The sequence below is a fragment of the Theropithecus gelada genome, chromosome 11 (assembly GCF_003255815.1).
Source record: "Theropithecus gelada isolate Dixy chromosome 11, Tgel_1.0, whole genome shotgun sequence".
Taxonomy (NCBI): Eukaryota; Metazoa; Chordata; class Mammalia; order Primates; family Cercopithecidae; genus Theropithecus; species Theropithecus gelada.
This window is the reverse complement of record NC_037679.1, coordinates 89,545,909-89,565,898: the sequence shown is the minus strand read 5'-3', so window position 1 is coordinate 89,565,898 and position 19,990 is coordinate 89,545,909. Positions and strand designations below refer to the sequence as shown.

The window sequence follows — 19,990 nt, the reverse complement described above, 5'->3', positions numbered from 1 at the left end:
TGCCCTGGAACTGACTTTGAGATGGAGAGAGTCAGGTAGAGGAGGAGCCCTTAGCACAGAGGTGGGTCCCCAGGCTCACCCCAGTGACTGGGAACAAGGTCTCAGAGTGGGATGTAAACTGGAGGGACATGTCTGTGTTGGAGGAAGAGGGTGTAGTTGGGACAATCACACATAGGTCAGCATTTCTCAGAATTCATGTCCAACCACACCCCATGTACCATCCCCCATGGTCTTGGGTACGGCCAGGGTTAGCCATGCCCGGGGACGGTGGTGCAGATACAGCCAGGGTTAGCCATGCCCGGGGACGGTGGTGCAGATACGGCCAGGGTTAGCCATGCCCAGGGACGATGGTGCAGGTACGGCCAGGGTTAGCCATGCCCAGGGACGGTGGTGCAGGTACGGCCAGGGTTAGCCATGCCCAGGGATGGTGGTGCAAGGTTGGGGTTCTTCAGAGTAACACAGCTGGTGGGAGATATGGATGTGCTTATACTCACACACACCCCACATACACACTGCCCCACAGACCCACATACACAAGTACATATACACACACCCACAGACACCCCCACAGACCCACATACACAAATACACATACACCCCCACACACGGGCCCACAGACACCCCCACTGACCCACATACACAAATATACACCCACAGACACCCCCACTGACACCCCCACAGACCCACATACACCCACACACACCCCCACAGACCCACAGACTCGCACACACATATAGACACACACAAATACACACTTATACATACATACACACCCACAAACACGTATACCCATAAACACATATATACATACACATGCATCCACATACACCTGCATACACACACGCCCACACATCTACACACATACATACACTTACATCTATACACACACATATACACACATACACACATGCACACACACATACGTACACATGAACATACACATCCACAAACACACCCACATATACACACATATGCACACATACACACATATACCCATACATACAGAAACATTTACATACACACACGTATACACACATGCAGAAATGGATTCTCAGGTTCAATGATGTCATCAGACCTGGTCTCTTCATCTTCAGTTTTGCTCAGTTTCATGGTGCGGTAAGATGGGGAATGTGAGGTCCAGGGCAGAGGGTAGAGGGAGAGAAAAGAGAGAAGGAAAGGTGAGAGGACCAGGGCAGGCAGGGGGATGGGGGATTGCTTTCCGCCAAGATCTCTCTTCTGTTTGATCTGCCAAATACTGGCATCTCATTGGCCCCCTCTGAGTTAATCGTGTGGCTGCCTGGCCAGGCCTGAGACCCCTGGGCAGAGGTGGCTCTGCCGGGTCACAGAGACTGAGGACAGGTAAGGAGATGGTTCCACAGACAGTTCAGGTTTGCATTTCCCAGAAGATGGTGACTAAATGCCGAATTTAAAGGAAAAGGGCAGCTGTGCATCCTGGTATCTGAGTGTACCCCGGCCCCACTCTCCCACCTCACCACAGTTTCTGATGTGCTGTCAACACTGTGTCTTTTCTTTTTCCCTGGTGACTTTACTGAATGATCTTGTTTTCAGGTGAGATGGGCGGAGCCCAGTCATGGCTCACCTGCCAGGGCTGAGCCCTCAACGCCTCCGTTCCCTTCTGTCCCCTCCCAGGCCCCCCAGCACCCCCACAAGATGTCACTGTCCAGGCTGGGGCAACCCCCGCCACCATCCGGGTCTCCTGGAGACCACCCGTGCTGACGCCCTCCGGGCTGTCCAACGGCGCAAACGTTACCGGCTACGGCGTGTACGCCAAAGGGCAGAGGGTGAGTTTTCGTTGGGTCCGGCGGGGGCGGGGAGTTTGTTAGGCTCTAGTGCAGCTGGGATGGGCCCGGTATTTGCTCAGTGAAGGAGGCAGGGCCTGCTCCTCCAGCCCTGATCACTGGAGGCAGCCTCAGCCCCGAGGACTCCATCACTGTACTAAGCACCACCCACCCCACCCCAAGGCCCCTTCCTCATTTCCAGCATTTCCCCCACCTCCCTCCCCTCACTTATCCCCTTCCCTGCTCTGCTGTGTATTAAAAATGCAGGGGCCAGAGAGGGGACCCCCAGTATCAGAACATTCTTGATTGATGACTGCCTTATTCATTTCAACAAACTGAGTCTTAGCAAGATGATACCCATGGCCGAAGGCACGTCCCACCTTGAAACACTGCTGGGTCTGCACATTAACAGGTGGCCAGGCCTTGACTCCAAGAAATGGGTATATCCCTGGTGCCTGGTGTAGGGAACCACGGACACCAGCCCCCTAGCCCGGCCTGGGGTGAAGTAGAAGCGTCTGCCCTCAGGGAGGGCTTGGAAAAGCAGCTGCTCCTCGCCGCCGTCCCCAGCTCTGCCCTGCGGGAGCAGGGGTGACTTGGAAACAGAGGCAGCGCGTCTGCCTGAGCCGCTTCCAGCTGACTCCTGTGCTCTGAGGCGGGAAGTCCCCAGCATGGGCCCTGGAGGGCCCTCAGCCCTGCTGTCTCCCAGCAGTGGGAAGCCCACGTTGGCCTCTGCCTGAGCCCCTCTCTCCCCTCCGGCTGTGGCAGTGTTAAACCTGACACTCGCTCCCCTCTCTGGCCGCTGCGTCTACTCAGAATGGGTCCAGAGGATGGGAGATAAACAGTTGACGTCACTGGCCTCACGGAACCCCTCCCACTGACTGGGTCCTGGTGCCTGAGGTCTGTGAACCTGTCCCTGCCCCCTCCCCGCAAGACTTCCTGGAGCTTCCGTATCTGGTGGGTGGTTGGAGTTGGAGATTGCTGGGGGTGATCCTTTGCACCGGGCATCTGGGCAGACGACTGGCCGGCTCCCCATGCAGGACCGCGGGGCTCATCTCAGGCAGCCCGCGAGCCTGCTCTGCTTGTCCACAGGTGGCTGAAGTCATCTTCCCCACGGCAGACAGCACGGCCGTGGAGCTCGTGCGGCTGCGGAGCCTGGAGGCCAAGGGCGTGACCGTGCGGACCCTCTCCGCCCAGGGCGAGTCCGTGGACTCTGCAGTTGCTGCCGTTCCCCTCGAGCTCCTGGTGCCTCCTACCCCCCACCCAAGACCTGCACCCCAATCAAAGCCATTAGCAAGTTCTGGAGTCCCCGATACCAAAGACGAGCGCCTGGGTCCCCACGCCAGGATGGATGAGGCCTGGGAGCAGAGCCGTGCACCTGGCCCTGTGCATGGGCACACACTGGAGCCGCCCGCAGGCCCCGGAAGGCGGTCGCCCTCACCCAGCCGCATCCTGCCGCAGCCGCAGGGCACCCCAGTGTCCACCACCGTCGCCAAGGCCATGGCCCGGGAGGCCGCACAGAGGGTGGCTGAGAGCAGCAGGGTAAGGCTGAGGCTCCCACTTCAGTGACTCCTCAGTCCCCGAGCCCCATGGGACGGGGCCCTGTCATCTCCCCAGCCCACAGAGGGGGACCGCATCCCAGCTTGCCGGGAGGGGGGCCACGCTCAGCCCATAGCTTTGCTGGTGGACTCTGTCATGTGCCTGATCCTGATTGAGTTAAATGGTGTTTTTTATTTACGAATATGTAGCCACATAACCAAGGAAATGCCAGGCGCTTGCCTGGCTTAGAGAGCAGGCTCAGAAAAATCCAGACAAGGGTCTTGGTGTGCGACAAGGGATCTGAGAGTTGTCCAGTGGAAGTTGGCCGGGACCCAGTTTCCCGAACCGGGCTCTTCCTGGTTTTGCTGGCTGCAGAGTCCTAGGTTCTGTGTGTGTGTGCATGTAAATATGTACACACACATGCACACATGTGTCTATACATGTATGGACATGCACCCACAGATACACGTATCTGTATGTGTCCTCACATACACATCTGTATCTGTGTGTAGAAACACATGTGGGCATACAGGTCCCTGCGTACATACTTGCATGCCTGCTAACTGAACTTTTCTGGGTCCAGGAGAGAGCATTTGGATTGTGGTAGGGCCATGTTCCAGATGACACGTGCAATGGGACGTGAATTTTTGAGAAACTGCCGGCAGAGTAATGCCTCCTGTGCAGGGCTGGGGGGGGAGATGTGGGGCTGGGAGCCAGACCGTGTGTCCGCACCCCCACCCAGAACCCAGTCTTGTCTCTCCTGCTGTGTTGAGCCCATTTCCACCTGAGGCGGCAGCACAGCCCTGGTCAGGGCCCTCGGCCCTGCTGGGTCAGCCTGTGGGGTCTCACCAGGACCCTACACCATCCTCCTGTGAGCGTTCCTCTGGGCTGGGGGCCAGGCCAGGGAAACTGAGGCGGGGCACGCACCCTGAGAGGTCAGTGCTGAGCAGCAGCTCAGGTGTGTCTAGGAGGACAGAGAGGATGACGGTGACACTGGGCAGGGAGCCACCTTCTCCGTGGCTTGAAAAACTGGAAATCTGTGAAATTTCCTAATTCTTTCAACATTGGCCACTAATAAAAATACTAAACATGAATTTGTGGCCTTTGTGTAAAGGAAACCCCCCTTCAGAATATGTGAATTCACCATGGCTCTGATTGGCTGACAGGCAGGAGCCCAGGCCCCGGGCTTGGGAGATGGTACTTCTGGGGAGGCCGTGGGCAGGACAGGGTAGCAGCTGCCCTGTGGGATGCGGCTCCACTCCTGCTCCAGGTCCCCAAGAAGGCTGTGAAGGCAGGGAAGCCTGGGAAGCCTGGGAAGCCCAGGAAGCCTGGGGCCGGAGAGGAAGCAAATCTTTCCAAGTCCTGTGTTTCAGACAAATGTGAATTGGTCAAAGTATTTAAAAAAGCTGGGCAGAGGGGACCAATGGAGGGAATGAGGTGTCATCTCTGTATCCAAATATTACCTCAAAGGTTAAAAAGAGGCCAGATGCGGTGGCTCATGCCTGTAATCCCAGTAGTCTGGGAGGCTGAGGCGGGCGGATCACCTGAGCTCAGGAGTTTGAGACCGGCCTGACCAACATAGTGAAACCCCGTCTCTACTAAAAATACAAAAATTAGCCAGGTGTGGTGGTGGGCACCTGTAGTCCCAGCTACTTGGGAGGCTGAGGCAGGAGAATCGCTTGAACCTGGGAGTCAGAGGTTTCAGTGAGCTATGATCATGCCACTGCACTCTAGCCTGGGCGACAGAGTGAGACTCTGTCTCAAAAAAAAAAAAAAAATAGATTCTGGTGGGTCTGGGGCAGCGAGAGGGTGGCAGAGCTGGGCCCAGAGCACTGTGTGGGGGGCGCCTGGCCAGGCTCTGAGGGGCGGAAGGTTTGGCGAGTGCAGGTGGGGCTGAGTGTGGCTGAAGGTGGCCCTGCCTCACCCGTGTGCCTCCTTTCTCTTTCCAAGTTAGAGAAAAGGAGCGTCTTCCTAGAGAGAAGCAGCGCAGGGCAGTATGCCGCCTCGGATGAGGAGGACGCCTACGACTCCCCAGACTTCAAGAGGAGGGGCGCCTCGGTGGACGACTTCCTGAAAGGCTCTGAACTCGGCAAGCAGGTGAGTGCGGGCCAGACCCCACACCGTCCTCTTGGTCGGCATGGGCTCGGAGCAGGCCCTGTGGAGATCAAGAGACGTGGGCACTTTTCCCCACTACCCTTGGGTCCCTAGAGAGATGGAGACGCCCAGCTGGGGTCCCAAGTCATGCTAGATTTCTTAAGTTTAGGTTTAATGATGCCTGTCACATACCCTCATTGGAGATGATTGAAAAAGTCGAGGTGCAGGGCTTCCACCCGCCCCCACTGCACCATCCTGGTATTTGGTCATGGGGGTGGTTTTGCAGGTCCTGGTAGGGTTAGGCTCAGTTCAGGCAGAACCTGCCATTCGCTCATTCACCTCCGTTAATCGGGCAGATGTTTGTTGGACATCTGTGTGCTAAGGAGGCATCATGGGAAACAAAATAACATGGCCAGTGTTCGTCCTTCAGAACAGCAAAACGTCAGAGCTGGGCTCACGAGGAAGACATTCAGCCAGTGTGGGGTTTCTGTCTAATTTCCGATCATGCATATTCTAATGGAAATGCCCTCGGATGCTGTAAAGAACAAAACTTGGACAACAGGAGCAACTGGAAATAACCGAGGGCCTGGGGAATGCTCCATCTTGGGAGCTCAAAGACGCTGCAGATATCAGATCCTCTGTACCCACTCCCACAGCAAAACAGCCCCATACCCAGAGAGGGGGACTGCCATCTCTCAGACCTGGGTTTATGTCCCGGCTGGTTACAGACCACAAGTGGGCAAGTCCCCTGACTCCTCCAGCCATGATGGTCTTCATCTGGAAGATCCAAATCATTCAGAAACGGAATGTCCAACTAATCACGGCTAAGACGACAAAGACGTTTAATTACCCCACATCACAGGAAGTCTGCAGTAGAGGCTGCGAGGTGGATTTTGGCTCTCAGTGTGTCAGGGGTCTGGGTTCTGTCTCTTCCATTCTCTTGGCCTTTCTCTCATGAGGTTACAAAGTGGCTGCCATAGCTCCAATAATCGCACCTTCCTATGAGAGAACCCCAAGAAGGAAAAAAGGGATGAATGGAAGCCAGACTTCCTTCTAGTCAGACTTCCCATGATATCTCGCTGAGCAGACTGAGGTCACATGGCCACTACCCAGGCAGGAACTGGATTCCAATGAATGGCTTATCAGTGACGTGTCATCCAAAAGCCCACCAGCGTGGCTCAGTGGTAGAAAGGAGAGCTTTATTGGTGACATCAGTTTGCAGACCAGGAAGAGAGAGGCTCTGGTGCTGTCTCTGAAGAGGGAAGGGCAGGGTGGTTTTTGTGCCTCACAGGGTCCACATAACACAGAACCATACGCATTCAGGTTGGGGAAAAGCTGTCCATCCGTCCGAGAGAAGTCACACACACACATGCAGTGAGTAGACATATCTGTAGCATCCTCCGTGCGCACCGCACCTGGGGCGGGGTTTTAGTGTTAGAATGAGGTGGAATTGGCTCTTCCCAACAAAAGGTGAACCCCAGGACTCAATGCTAAGCTAAAATGGGCCTAAGCCTCTTCAAGCTGAAACCGGCTTCATGTCTACAGTCGCTTGTCAGAAAAGAGTGTGTGTAAGGCCGGTCCTCTGCCCAGCTGGAGTTGCGTGGTCTGGGTTGTAAATGAGAGTTAGGAGGAGTCCCACAGCTCCTGTTGTTGGGGAGTTTAGCGAGAGTGTGGGTTTTCTTGCAGCATAGGAATTTCGAGAGCAGCCATGCCAGCCAGGCCTTGACCCCTCGGCCCCCGGTATCTTTTATTTCCCTAACCATAGGGGCCATCTCAGTAGAGAAAGGTATCTGTTTTGGTCGCTTGGGTCACAGATGATTCATTCTCTTGGTGCTGGGCCCTGGGTGAGTTCTGGAGATAGGATTTCTGTTGACTGTTGTACTGGTCTGCTGGGGCTGCCATCACAGAATACCACAGATCAGGTGGCTCAAACAGCACGAGTCTGCTTCTCTCAGTGCTGGGGGCTGGAAGTCCAGGACCGAGGCACCAGCAGGGCTGGTTTCCCCTGAGGCCTCCCTGAGGCCTGCAGATGGTGCCTTCTCCCTGAGTCCTCACGTGGCCTTTTCTCTGTACATCCCTGGTATCTTGTCCTCTTTTTGTAAGGAAAACAGTCCTATTTGATTAGGGCCCTACCATCATGATGTCATATAATCTTAATCACCTTTTTAAAGAGCCTGTCTCCAAATAAAGTCACATTGGTGGTTAAGGTTTCAACTTCTGAATAGGGCGGGGTGGGGAAATACAACTTATTTGTATTTCCCAGTGTGGAGCCAGCAACACCTGCCACGATAGCACAGGTTTATGAGGCTTTCCATGTGTTGCATGACACGCAAAATGCAACGGGCATGTAGTAAGTTCTCAGTAAATGTGAGCTCTTATTTTGTGTATACAGGGAAACTGAGGCCCACAGAATTGAGAATTTTTGTCCATGATTACGCAGATGGTCTTCTAACAGAGCTGGAATTAGATTGAACGGAGGCCTGCAGAAGACCTGTTTCCATGCCTTTCTCAGTGTGCCCTGTTTTCCACCTACCCAGGAGTGAATCATTACCTTCCCTGCAATCTGCTCAGGTTTTGAACCCAGACGAAAGGCTGGAGCACTTGTTCTCTGGGTGTGGGACCCACATCCCCACTGGTTTTTGAGATTGGCATTCAGCATGGTCTTATGGCAGCCACAGCCCCAGGTGGCCACAGAGCCCTTGACATGTGGTCACCTGGGGCTGAGTGTGACTGAGGCCCTGAATTTTTACTTCTATAAAATTAGTTACAGATTAGTTTACATTCTAATTAGTTTACATGTAAACAGCCACATGTGGCTGGTGGCCACCACTGCTGACGCCCAGCTCTGGATGACCACACCTGCTGCAAGAGATGACTTTTCTAGAGAAGAGTAGAAATACAGCAGCAGAAACACAGCTCTGCACTTTCAAGGGCCTTCCAGTCCTTCTGATGAGCCTGTAGAGGAAGTCTTTCTGGCTAAGCATGCTATTAACGTTGTCGTGCTTGTTTCCTTTTTTAACAGAGCAAACAGGTCTGTTTCTATTAAAATTTAAAAAGCATTAATATTTAGCAGCATTGTTTTATGCTGTATTCATTTAGATGACAAGTGACACTTGTTTTCCATTTACAGTTGAGATATTTTCTGTAAAAGTAACATTAAATATTGATTCAATTCAAAGAATACATTCATTAATCATACGGATGACATCTGGCTAGGTGACGCATCATGATGGTGGCAGGGAGTGACTGAAGTTGAGCTGGTGCACAGACCGCTGGTTTTACAACCCGGGAAGCATTTCCTGACCACCTGCTTCCCCACGCTGCCCGCCCCGTCACACGTACCCTTACCCCGGCGTTATCCCATCTGCTCCAAGACACTGACGTTCTAGCAGGCGGAAGCCTCCACTTTTAGTTGACTATTATAGTATCTCTAGCATTTCATACATAGTAGGTGCCCAATGAATGTTTGTCGAATGAATGAATGAAAGAAGTGAGGCTGAGGGTAGCTGAGACATTTGCTCTGAAAAAATCACCTCCATTCTCCCAATATTTCAAATACATTTCCATTCAGTCCACAGTGAGAAATGCTCACTATACCAATAAATAATATCTTTATCTATTTTTAAAAGTGTTTCATTGACAAAGACCGTCTGTGTTCCAGGTGTACGTCTTGATGACTGGATGTGGGTACCCCCTGTGTAAAGACTGTCACGCACGGCTGAGTGTGGTGGCTCAAGCCTGTGTTCCCAGCACTTTGGGAGGCCAAGGCGGGTGGATCACTTGAGGTCAGAAGTTTGAGACCAGCCTGGCCAACATGGTGAAACCCCGTCTCCACTAAAAATATAAAAATTAGCTGGGTGTGGTGGCAGGTACCTGTAATCCCAGCTACTCAGGAGGCTGAGGCACGAGAATTGCTTGAACCTGGGAGGTGGAGGTTGCAGTGAGCCGAGATCGTGACACCACACTCCAGTCTGGGCAACAGGGTGAGACTCGGTCTCAAAAAAAAAAAAAAGTCTGTCCCAGTCAGGTGAATTAATACATCTGTCATTGCCCATACTGAACATGAGGCCCGCAGAACCTGCTCTGCGTGTCACTGAAACTCTGTACCCTTATTAAATCTAAGGAAAGAGGCTTTTAAGAGGAATTTGTGATTTTTAGTTTGGCGAAAGAAAAGGTGGTTTGCCAAGTGACAAGACTGAAGTTTGCTATAGTGATGATAAAAGTCCTGTCTTGTGGAGGCTTTACCTCAGCTTCTCTATAAGTGAAATTTATAGCCCCAGGCCTGCTGGATGCGGGGCTCAGCACCTCCCCTATCCCCAGGGAGGGCCATCTGCCTGCCGGCATTCTCCACTGAGGACTGGAGGTAAAGCCACGTGTCCCCCAGGAGAAGGAACCCGCCAGGTGGAGTTTCTAAGGCCATGTTCTCTGTCAGCAGAGGCAAAGGCAGACCTGGACCTTGGTCTCAGCCCTGTTGTTTACTTGCTGAGTGCCTTCGGCCAGTCACTAGACATCTCCCTGAAATGCTGGCGACCTTTGCTTAGAACACTATTCCAGGAATGGAGAGTTGGCTGACCTCAAGCATCTGGTGAACGCCAGACGCCTACTTCCGTCTCAGGAGTTGACCCCTAGCTCGCTGCTGGGGTTGAACAAAGTGAGACTGTTCTGTGGTACAGGAAGTCCCTTGCCAGGGTCCTTGGGAGGGCCTCGTTAGAAACAGCCTCACCTTTTTCATCCATTTAAACCCAGTTCGCTTTCATGCCTTCCACTTGGAGCCTGGTTGGAAGCGTTAGGCCTGGTGCAGCTGAGAGGCTGGTATTACAGATTGCCCAGCTGAGGCCCTTCCCATCCTCCCTCCCGCGGGCTCGGGGCCAGAAACCTTCCATCTGCAGTGCCATGCAGCCTCCCGCAGCAGGCCAGGAACTGACCGTGATGCCCACGCATACACATCTTCATCTAGGTTAGTCACTGAAGCCAGATTTTTTTAAGATAAATACGTCACAGAATGCTATTGAATACTTTTGTCTTGCCACACCCCCGCAAAATAAACTGTTCCCAATCGACACCATGTAGCAAAAACACAGTATCTTTATGGATGTATTGCATTCATAAATCTGAGTGCATGAGAGCGTGTAGTTTGAGTTGTCGAAGGTTTGCTTTGAATACCGTTACCACGAGACGGGGTGCTTTCTCTGTGAGTGGAAACCGGCGGCTGCTGCTGGCACCATCACTGCGAGAGTCCACCCGGGCTGTCGCTGTCTCCAAGCTGGCATGTTACCAGGTAGCCGCTTCATTTAAAGACACTTTTTTTGTTGAAGCCTTTAAGCTGTCCGCAGCCTCCGCCCAGTGCCCCTACTATCTGCACAATCTTCATCTCGTGCTGAGGCCGAGCTGGGCCTGGAGTGAGCACATGGTCTGTGCGGCGCGGCGGCTCCACCTCCTGCCAGGCCAGGCTGTCTGCCAGCGTCTGCGCGTGTGTGTTAGACAACGTGGCATGTTTTAAAAACCGAAGTGCCTTTTTATGGTGCATATACACCCCACCTTACCACTATCCCCCTGCCCCTCTGACACAGTGCTGGATCCGGTGTACACCTGGTGTGCACTGATCCTCACTGTCACCAGAGTTTGCAGCCTTTGTCCAGCCAATAAGTTGGAGAAGCTGAGGGTGCCCAGAAATGGACATTCTGCCCACGTATTTTGTAAGCCCCAGTGGGTTTTCTGTCTTGTCCAGAGCTCAGGTGTTTCTGTACCTGTTGGAGCTGAGAGACCTGCGCTGATCCTGTCTCTGCCACTTCAACAGAGAGGGTGGGTATATCCTCTCCCAGCCTCACTTTCCAGAACGAGTAACACACCCTGTGCCCATCTCTAGGCCTGTGAACCCCGAGAGTCAGCAAAGCAGGGAAAGGGTTGGCAAGCTCAATCTGGCCTCCTCTAGGATGCGGAAGGAGCCATCCACTCAGTAGCCCCTTTTCTTGGCCCCCAGCCGCACTGTTGCCATGGAGACGAGTACCACACGGAGAGCAGCCGGGGGTCTGACCTCTCAGACATCATGGAGGAGGACGAGGAGGAGCTGTATTCTGAAATGCAGCTGGAAGATGGGGGAAGGAGGCGTCCCAGCGGCACGTCCCACAATGCCCTCAAGGTGAGTGGCCGGGGAAGGGGGACCCTGCACTCCGTCCCCAGAGTAGCTCCATCCACGTCCCTTTGCTGGGGCTGGTGAGGCAGGCTCCAGAGGGGCCTTGCCCTACAACCAGTAGCCCTCGGATTTGGATTCGCTTCTTTCTCACTATTGAATCTGCATTCGGGAATTACCTACACTCCGGTCTTGCTCTTGGCCAAAAGGTCTGGGTAAAGGAGTTTAGAGGAATCCATTTGACACCCTCCAGGGGGCACCCAGCTCTGTGCCAGCAACAGGAGTCGGGGGAATAGAACAAAGAAGACCCGCCTCCACAGCCTTAAGTCTCACCTTGAGAGAATCAGCAGCTGAGAGAGCGTGAATCAGCCTCTAAATCTAAAGCAGAGGTCGGGACGCTGTGGTCAGCAGGGAGCTCCTTAAAGGAGGGCACTCTGGTGGCCCTGCCTGGCGGTGGGCAGGAGTCAAGCACAGTGAGGTTGGAGGAGATGGGTGTGGAGGGAGGGCTGTCCCGCATCTGATCACACCGGCCTCGCAGATAGGCTGGAGGCTCCATGCACCTACTCAGACCACCTCCCGCTAGACCCTCTCCCTTCTGCTCCGGCAGAGGCCATCAGCAAGGGGTCGACGGGAGATTGCCTGCAGGAATATTGAGCTCGAGGCACCCTAGAGCCAAGGAGGGTGGGTTTCCCAGCCACGTGGCTTCCCCTTGGTCCTGGCCTTGGGGAGATGTTTGCCACTGCTGCTGCAGCCGCTGGCCGGTGTCTGACTCCTGCGTTCATGTGCTCTGCAGGGCGGTGCGGGATGACCAGCTCTATGCACCAGGCCCTGTGCTAGGCCGAGGGGTGCCCTCTGCAGGTCCCAACCTAATGGGGAGGCAGACAAAGAGCAAGCCATTGGTAGGAGCTTTGTGGGTTTTCCAAATGAAAAAGGCCTTGGAGAGGAAAATTCCCCGGGACGAAGCCTCCCAGCACTGCTTTCTCCAGGAACACAGGGCGTGCATTTTGAATGGTGGACAGAAGGCTCATCCAAATCTGGCCTGCTGACTCGGTGCCTACTTGCATAGACAAGACTGACTTATGTTCTCCTGGCAAAGGCCCCTGGCAGGGCCTTGGGGATGTCCTGTCACCAAAGAACATGCCAGATCCCTATGCAAACCCTGCATGGTGCAGCACGTGCTATCCCCGGCAGCTCCTCTGTCCCCGCTCCCAGGTGACACCATGGAGCAGGCTCACACTGGCCTTTGTGGAGTGGTCCAGTCTGACCCCAGGACCCCTCTGTGTACCCCAGGGCCAGGAGCTCTGAAAAAGTGCCCATGAGTCGGGCCGGGTGAGGCGGGCAGCTGGTCTTCCCATGCCCCTGATGCCTCTCCTTTTGATGGAGGAAGAGCCTGGGATGGGGCTTCATGGGAATTGCTTAGCAGAGAAATAATGTCACCTTCTCTCCTCAGAAGGTGGCCCAGGGTCAAGCAAGTTCATCATAAAGTTCCTGGGCTGAGCCCCACCCCCTCCACCTCTTAGCAACAGGGATCACTGGGGCAGGGGCTTGGCCAGGATGGGGCAGCCTCCCTCTCCCATTCACAGAGTGTTGTCAGTTTTTAGAAATCATGTAGGAGGCTGGGCTCAGTGGCTCACGCCTGTAATCCCAGCACTTTGGGAGGCCGAGGTGGGCAGATCATGGGGTCAAGAGATCGAGAACATCCTGGTCAACACGGTGAAACCCCGTCTCTACTAAAAATACAAAAATTAGCTGGGCGTGGTGGTGCGGACCTGTAATCCCAGCTACTCAAGAGGCTGAGGCAGAAGAATCACTTGAACCCGGGAGGCAGAGGTTGCAGTGAGCCGAGATTGCGCCACTGCACTCCAGCCTGGGCAATAGAGCGAGACTCCATCTCAAAAAAAAAAAAAAAGAAAAAGAAATTGTGTAGGCAGGTCTGGATTTCTGGATTCTCTTTAGAAATTACAAGATGTGGTACAGAGATCTGGCCACTCAGCATGCACGTTCCCACGTGGCAGTGAGAAGCTGTGGCAGAGCTGGGTCCCTGGTGGGCACGGCAGGTGTTCGGCCCCCACTGGCCTGGTTCACTCATCCCGCCTGCCTTGGAAAGTGCCCGGGGTTGCCATGCCTTTACTCTAAAGATGGTTTGTTTTTGATGTCCTTATTCGCTCCAATATTAGCTCATGTGCCCCCGATTCTGCAGAAAGTGAAGGGAGAGAGCTGTCAGCTGCAGAGTGCGCCCCGATGCCTCCTCCCGACTTGTGGCCAAGTCCCAGGCCCATGGCAGACCCCGTGTTAGGCAAATCCCACGTGGTCCCCGAGATCAAGGGGCCCACAGCCAGAGGGGGGACAGACAAGTCGCCCTGTTCTGTGCCCATGTGGCTCATCTCTACTGAGCATCCCCAGGGCTGATGGCCGGGACCCAGGGGCACGCTTTACCTGGGTGGTCAGCCAAGCCCCCTTGAAGGAGAGACCAGTCAGGAGTCCTTCATGCTCTTTGGGTAGAGGGTGAGTTGAGGGCTGTTCCCGGCAGAGAGTGGTGACATGCAGACGGGCAGTATAAGAGCCATGGACACTGGTTAAGCAGCTCCCGGTGCGGCCAGCCCCGTGCCACCCGCTAGAGACCGTGATGGCTCAGGTACGGCTCTCAGGGATCCCAGAATGCAGGATGCAGAGGAGACAGGCGGACTCCAGTCCTCTGCTGACACAGACTCTGCACGACGGTGTGCAGGCACTGTTGGTGGGGCCGGGGATGGCGTGGTTTCACGCAGCTTGTATCTTAGCAGGGAGAAGGGTGACACATCGGCCTAACTAGAAAGTCCTGCAGAGGGTGCTGAGCACTGGAAGGGAAGCGGGCCCAGTGGATGGACAGGGGCAGGTCAGGCTCCCCGTCTGGTGAACTGTCTCCAGTCACAGTCAGCCTCCAGTGGCAGCTGCCCTCAGGGTTTCTGAGGACGCAGCACCGGGCAGTCTCCCCTGGCACCGTGGCCACACCCACCCTCCACAGCAGTGGTCCCGCGGGCACTGTGGGGCCTGATGTGCTGCCGGAATCTGACCTGCCCTCTCCTTGGCTGGATGCATGGTGCTGGCTCCTGCCCGGCCCACTGGCTCTGCCTGTGCTCTGCCTCGGCCTGCACCCCGCACCAGCCCCGTCACCCATTCTGTTTTCATTCCAGAGCCCTCCACGGCATGCCCCCGGCCCAAGTAGACGCATGCTTCCCACCCCTCACTGCCTCCAGGACTAATTCTGTCTGTATTTTCTTTCCTCCCCCGGCCCCCACTTCATGCTGACCACACACTGTCTTTCCCGCGCCTGTTCTTGGCACGCCACCCCCGTAAGGACTGCACTGAGCATAGGACCTCTGAAGGCACTTTCTGGGAGCCCGAGTTTCCCCACCAGCCCCACAGGAAGAGACTTTTCAGTATCCCCGAAGTAGCGGAAGAGGATGGAGAGTGCTGCGGGCTGCTGCACAAACAGGGTGCAGGGCCGTCCCCCAGGGCCAGGATGGGGCTGGCCAGAGAGCCCAGGCCCGGCCGGCCCTGCAGGGGCGATGAGGCCCCTCGGGGCTCCTGGTTCCCGGTGAAGCACAGGGGCTCGGGGGCCGTCCCCCACGCGGAGGATTTCCTTCTGGAAGACAGGGGCTGTCGGTTCAGCCGCTTGGCCACCCGGAGCCCGGACAGCGGCCTGGACTGTGGGAGTGAAGAGGAGGAGTCACGGTTTGGCTTTGGAAACACCGTGGCCACGTGCAGCCCAGGCCCTGGCCACTGTCCCTGCAGGAGGGGCCTGAGGCCGCTGCTGGCCCGGCGGCGGACGCTGACCCGGCAGAGCAGCGTCGAGGAGGACTTTGGGGAGCAGGTGGGCCCCGGTGGCGTCCTCAGGAACGACGACCCCCAGCCCAGCCCGGAGAGGCCACTCCCCAGGAAGCACGGCTGGGGCGAGCCCGCCGAGCACCAAGATTTTCGGGGTGTCTGGAAGAAAAGCGTAACCATGCCCGACAGTAGGGCAGCTGCCCCCCACGCAAAGCCACCTCCCAGAGTCGCACAAGGCCCCCTGGTGTGTGACCTAAACTTCCTTTCCACAGCCACTTGCCAAACCAATCTGTTCCATTCTTTCATTGGTTTTCTGTTTGTCCTGGTGTCCATCCCTGGGGACGCTCTTGCCGGCTGTCTTCATTTTCCCTGCATTTTTGCTTTCTCAAGTCCCATTTGCTTCCCAACCTTTTGACCATGCTGAAGATTTCTTTACTTTGCTTAGAGTGATGATTTCCACCCCCCAGAATCAGTAATGAGTATGGCTGCTTGAATTAAAGGACAACTGAATCTAAATTTTAATTAAGGGTTAGCTGAAGTGCGATTCTCTGAAAGTCTGGCAACATGTTTGTGTGCACAGCGATCCTTAGGGATTTATTTATGACGACTAGGATTGTCGAGGGGTTTTTTTTCCTTGTTATTTTGGAGTTTTTTTCATTGCTTTTTGACCTTCATCCATAACCAAAAAAAAAAAAAAGAACAATGATTGAAGAAATTTTTTTTTTTTTTTTTTTTTTTTGCGTATTGTTTCCAAAGTTTTTGTTTTTTTCCCATTTGTTTTCTGTGCCCACGGTTTCCAGAACGCATTTTCCATGATCAGCCTTCTCCCCGCCGGCCCAGCCGTCTGGGCTTGCTGGTGTTGAGCGTAGGGATTCATTGAAGGCTTCATTCATCTCTATATTGTGTCCTCTTTTCAGAACATTTGCTCCTGTCATGCTGACCTTTTCATTGAAAACACAGGTGAGCCATCCACATGGCGCCAGGCCTTGGGTCTGAGGCCGTGTGCTTGCAATGGGCCCACCCAGGAGAGGTGCGAGATCCGTACCTCGGCGACTCAGCTGCCCACCGCAGCCCGCGGCCCCCTGGCCCCACCGCAGGCTCTGCAGCAGGCATACTTCATCCCCAGACTCCCTGCCCGCCGTTCACGCCTGTGTTCCTGAGAACTTCCTCACTCCATTTACTTACTAGCAAGAAGAAGGTGTTGCTGTGATTGTCTTTAGTCAATCCTAACCCTGATCTAAAGGTGAATTTAGAGGTGAACTTAGCCAGAAAGGCGACCGGTCTGAGTCCTGGAATGTTACCAGCATCTTCAGATTAGGAGTAGAATGTTGAGTTTTGAAGCTGATAAAATGTAGAAACTTCCGTCTTTGAGTTGTGTGTGAGAAACCTCACACACAACTTTTATCCAAGCAGGACAGGTGGAACTGCAGTGTCTTCCCCACTTTTGTGACAGCTGGGAGGGGGCATGTGGAGACTAGGAGGGGCTCAAGTGCTCCAAGGAGCCAAGGTGGGGCGAGATGTATTCAAGCCATTGTCTCTTTGGTCCAAAACATTTGTCTTCAGCACCAGCAGCAGCAACCAAAAGAGACCCCCTACGAGGAATTTTTTGCCCTCACCCCACCATGCGCCCAGCAGCAGCTCCGAGTAGAGAGTGGGTGCTGGTGCACGGCTTTGTTCTCTCCCAGGCCATTCAGCTAACCTTTCAGTTAAAAGCTAAGTTTAGTTGCCTTTAGAGATTCTGCTTCTCAACCCACTTGATTTGGCTAACTGAATTCTTCAGCTCCCAATGCTGGCGAGACTTATGACTTTGCTGTTGTTTTGTCTTCAGATTTTAGGGAACCCAGCCTCTGCAGGACGGGTGGATCACATGGGTCGGAGGTTTCCCCGCGGCAGCGCTGGTCCTCAGAGGTCCCGGCCCGTGACTGTCCCATCCATCGGTTAGTGGCTCCATCGTTGCTGTTCTGTCTTTCAGCTGCGGAGCATGTGGCTGCTTACTCCATCTCAGCATGAACACAATTTTAGGAGTAGCATTTTCAGCTAAGCACAGAACCCTCTGTTATTTATGGCAAAAAAGAAGGCAGGAACAGCACAAGATAAATGAAAGCTATTTGTAAGTATTCTTGAAATATCAAATTGGCCTTCTACATCCATGTTCTCCCCGCTGATTTGTTCCTGGAGAGTTTCACAGGGTAAGCACTGAAGGGACCACTTGTGTTGCCTCCCTCGTCCTGGCACGGGCTGGCTCCCTGGGACACTCAGGGTCAGAGCCCGTGGCAGGTGCAGAAGCTGGATGTCAGCGTGCCTCGGGGGTCCGTGAGCCCCGCCAGAGGGAACGCTGTCTGTCTGCAGAAGACACAGGGGCAGCAGAGCTAAGTCCTGGGGGACACCGTGCAGCTGTGTGCGCCCCTGAAGTGCGTGCTCCCCACATCCATCTGGGCACCTCCCCTGCTCATGAGTCATCATCGGGCATTCTGTTTCCATTCTCTTGCTGACATTCTGGAATTCAGCCAGCCGTGCTGAAAGCTATCGTTTTAGCCATCCTAATCAATCCGCGGAGGGGGATACTTCTATTATTGGAATCAATCATGGCAAGGAGAATTCCAAAAAGTATTATGCATAAGATAATGGAAGCTGGTCATCAGCACAGAGGAACCAGGCTTCTATGAACACACACACACACACACACACACACACACACGCAAGGAGAACTCCTGATACCACAGAAGTAGATGAGGAGAAACCGTCTTGGTTTGGCATGACAGGGCTCAGGGAGGATAACTTCTGGATCGTCTAGGCCCCTGAAAAGCCACCTGGAATCTCACTGAAATAGCTGAAGTTTAAAAGGCAACTGGTCTTCTTTTCTGTCAACTCAAAATGAAGACAGGCTTCATGAAGCAAATAGATTTTTAAAATTGTGTCCTGCCAGACTCTTTCTTCCTTGTACAATTCAAACAGTAAGAAAAAAAAATTTCCTTTTCCATCTTTACAGTTTTTAGATTGTTTTTATCTTTAACCAGTAAAAATTCCATGCAGTGTTAAAGATCCGTAGGCAACAGTATTTTCAGTTAACTGAATAATAAAAGATGCAGTCAGGTTCAGAGAACCTTGATGGTCGTACTACAGATCAACTAGCAGGGTTAGTGGAGCCCAGATTCCTTTCGGGTGTTCTAAACCTACTGCGTGTCTCTCAAATCTTCGTTCACTTTGTGTCCCTCCGGAGGAACTATGGAGCTTAATAAATAGGTTCTCCTGGCTTTCGTGTTAAATGGCCTGTCCGAGATGTCCTGTCTTGAGAAACGCGGTGGGGAAAAGGCCACTCCTCCTGTTCAAGGCTCTCTTTCTCTCTCTCTGGTTAGGGTGAGTTTTCAAGTCTTCACGTGATGGTAACTTTAATGAGTGAAATGACCTGGTGATGGGGTAGCCACTGACAAGTTAATGCTGTGGCCATTCAGAAAGGACGTCCTTTGGAAGAGGCATGCTGGGTCTTCTCTTCCAATCTCCTAGGACTGAGAACTGAAAATTGGGCTGTGACAAATCAGCACTTGAGACAGGAAGTCCAAGAAAACCAATCCTGGGCCTGCAGTCTTGCCAGGGTGACCCTCGCTGTCAGAGTCGCAGGCGACAATTTGGCTGGATTTTTCTGCAGCTGTGGAGTTCCAAAGGCTGCATATGTGTCTTAATTTCAGGAGGACACTTGTTAAATTGGGCAAAAGAGCAAATCTATGTCAACACCTTAACAAGGAAAAAGCCTCTGAACATAACTCGGAAAAGAGTTAACTGACAAACCTATGAGAGGTTTGCTTTAATTGTGCTGACTTCTTATCACGTAGCCAGCCAGGAAACCACGTAAAAATAACAAAAACCAGACACTTTATACACAAACACACATCTCAGCACCTATGATGGTTTCAAAAGGAAACAGAAGTGGTGGGTGCTTATCACCCACCTGAGGAGGCGGCCCTGGCAAAGAGCCTTGGGAAATGAACATCAGTGACAGCTGAACAGACAGGATGCTCCTCTAGTTCTCATTTACTTAATTGTATTTTTCTTGTGAAAATATTAGAGAACAATATTTTAGAAATCTGCTACATTTCAAAAGCATTACTTTTCTTTTTCAGAGGAAATTAAGTCTGTAAACCATATACTTCCTATTTTTAATAAGCAGTGGACCTACAACAAAAAATAATATAATAGGTTCTCTGGATTTCCAAAATTTAAAAAATGTCCTTCATGATTAAAAAACAAAATTATGTAGCTTCCTATCTAATAAATTCTAAACCATACAATTAGCATAAAGAGGTCTCAACGCTGATAGATGTCTTCATATATCTACTTAATTAGGTTTGGTTTTATCCTTTATAATTTTTGGTCTTTGCATTTATCTAGTTGTTGACCTGTCAGACAGAAGGCCTGCAGATTCACCCTTCTAAAACCGAAGCACTATGTTTAAGAGGATTCTATTTTTAGGAATCAACTCTGAATATCTCCTCTGTAGTCTCCCATTTTTTTTTGTTATTTGTTATTTTGGCTACTGAGCCTACAAAGTGAGGAAAGTACAGCACATTTTCTTCGTGTTCAGGGAGGAAAAATAAATTAACTCTATTGACAAAGCTTTGCCCCTTAA

The 19,990-nt window shown here is 53.0% G+C and overlaps 1 protein-coding gene across 9 annotated transcripts in view; it reads left to right on the top strand.

Moving 5' to 3' along the window:
* Nucleotides 1-19,990, top strand: part of RIMBP2 (RIMS binding protein 2) — a 319,920-nt gene that overhangs the window by 276,859 nt on the left and 23,071 nt on the right. For 8 of the 9 annotated variants that reach the window (XM_025402095.1, XM_025402100.1, XM_025402097.1 and 5 more), the window contains 5 exons: nucleotides 1,651-1,802; nucleotides 2,889-3,338; nucleotides 5,286-5,432; nucleotides 11,410-11,568; nucleotides 17,195-17,303. In XM_025402095.1, the coding sequence (XP_025257880.1) occupies nucleotides 1,651-1,802; nucleotides 2,889-3,338; nucleotides 5,286-5,432; nucleotides 11,410-11,568; nucleotides 17,195-17,303 (1,017 nt within the window). Of the gene's footprint in view, nucleotides 1-1,650; nucleotides 1,803-2,888; nucleotides 3,339-5,285; nucleotides 5,433-7,821; nucleotides 8,493-11,409; nucleotides 11,569-17,194; nucleotides 17,304-19,990 lie in introns of those variants that run through there. The other variant, XM_025402104.1, reaches the window with a different exon arrangement.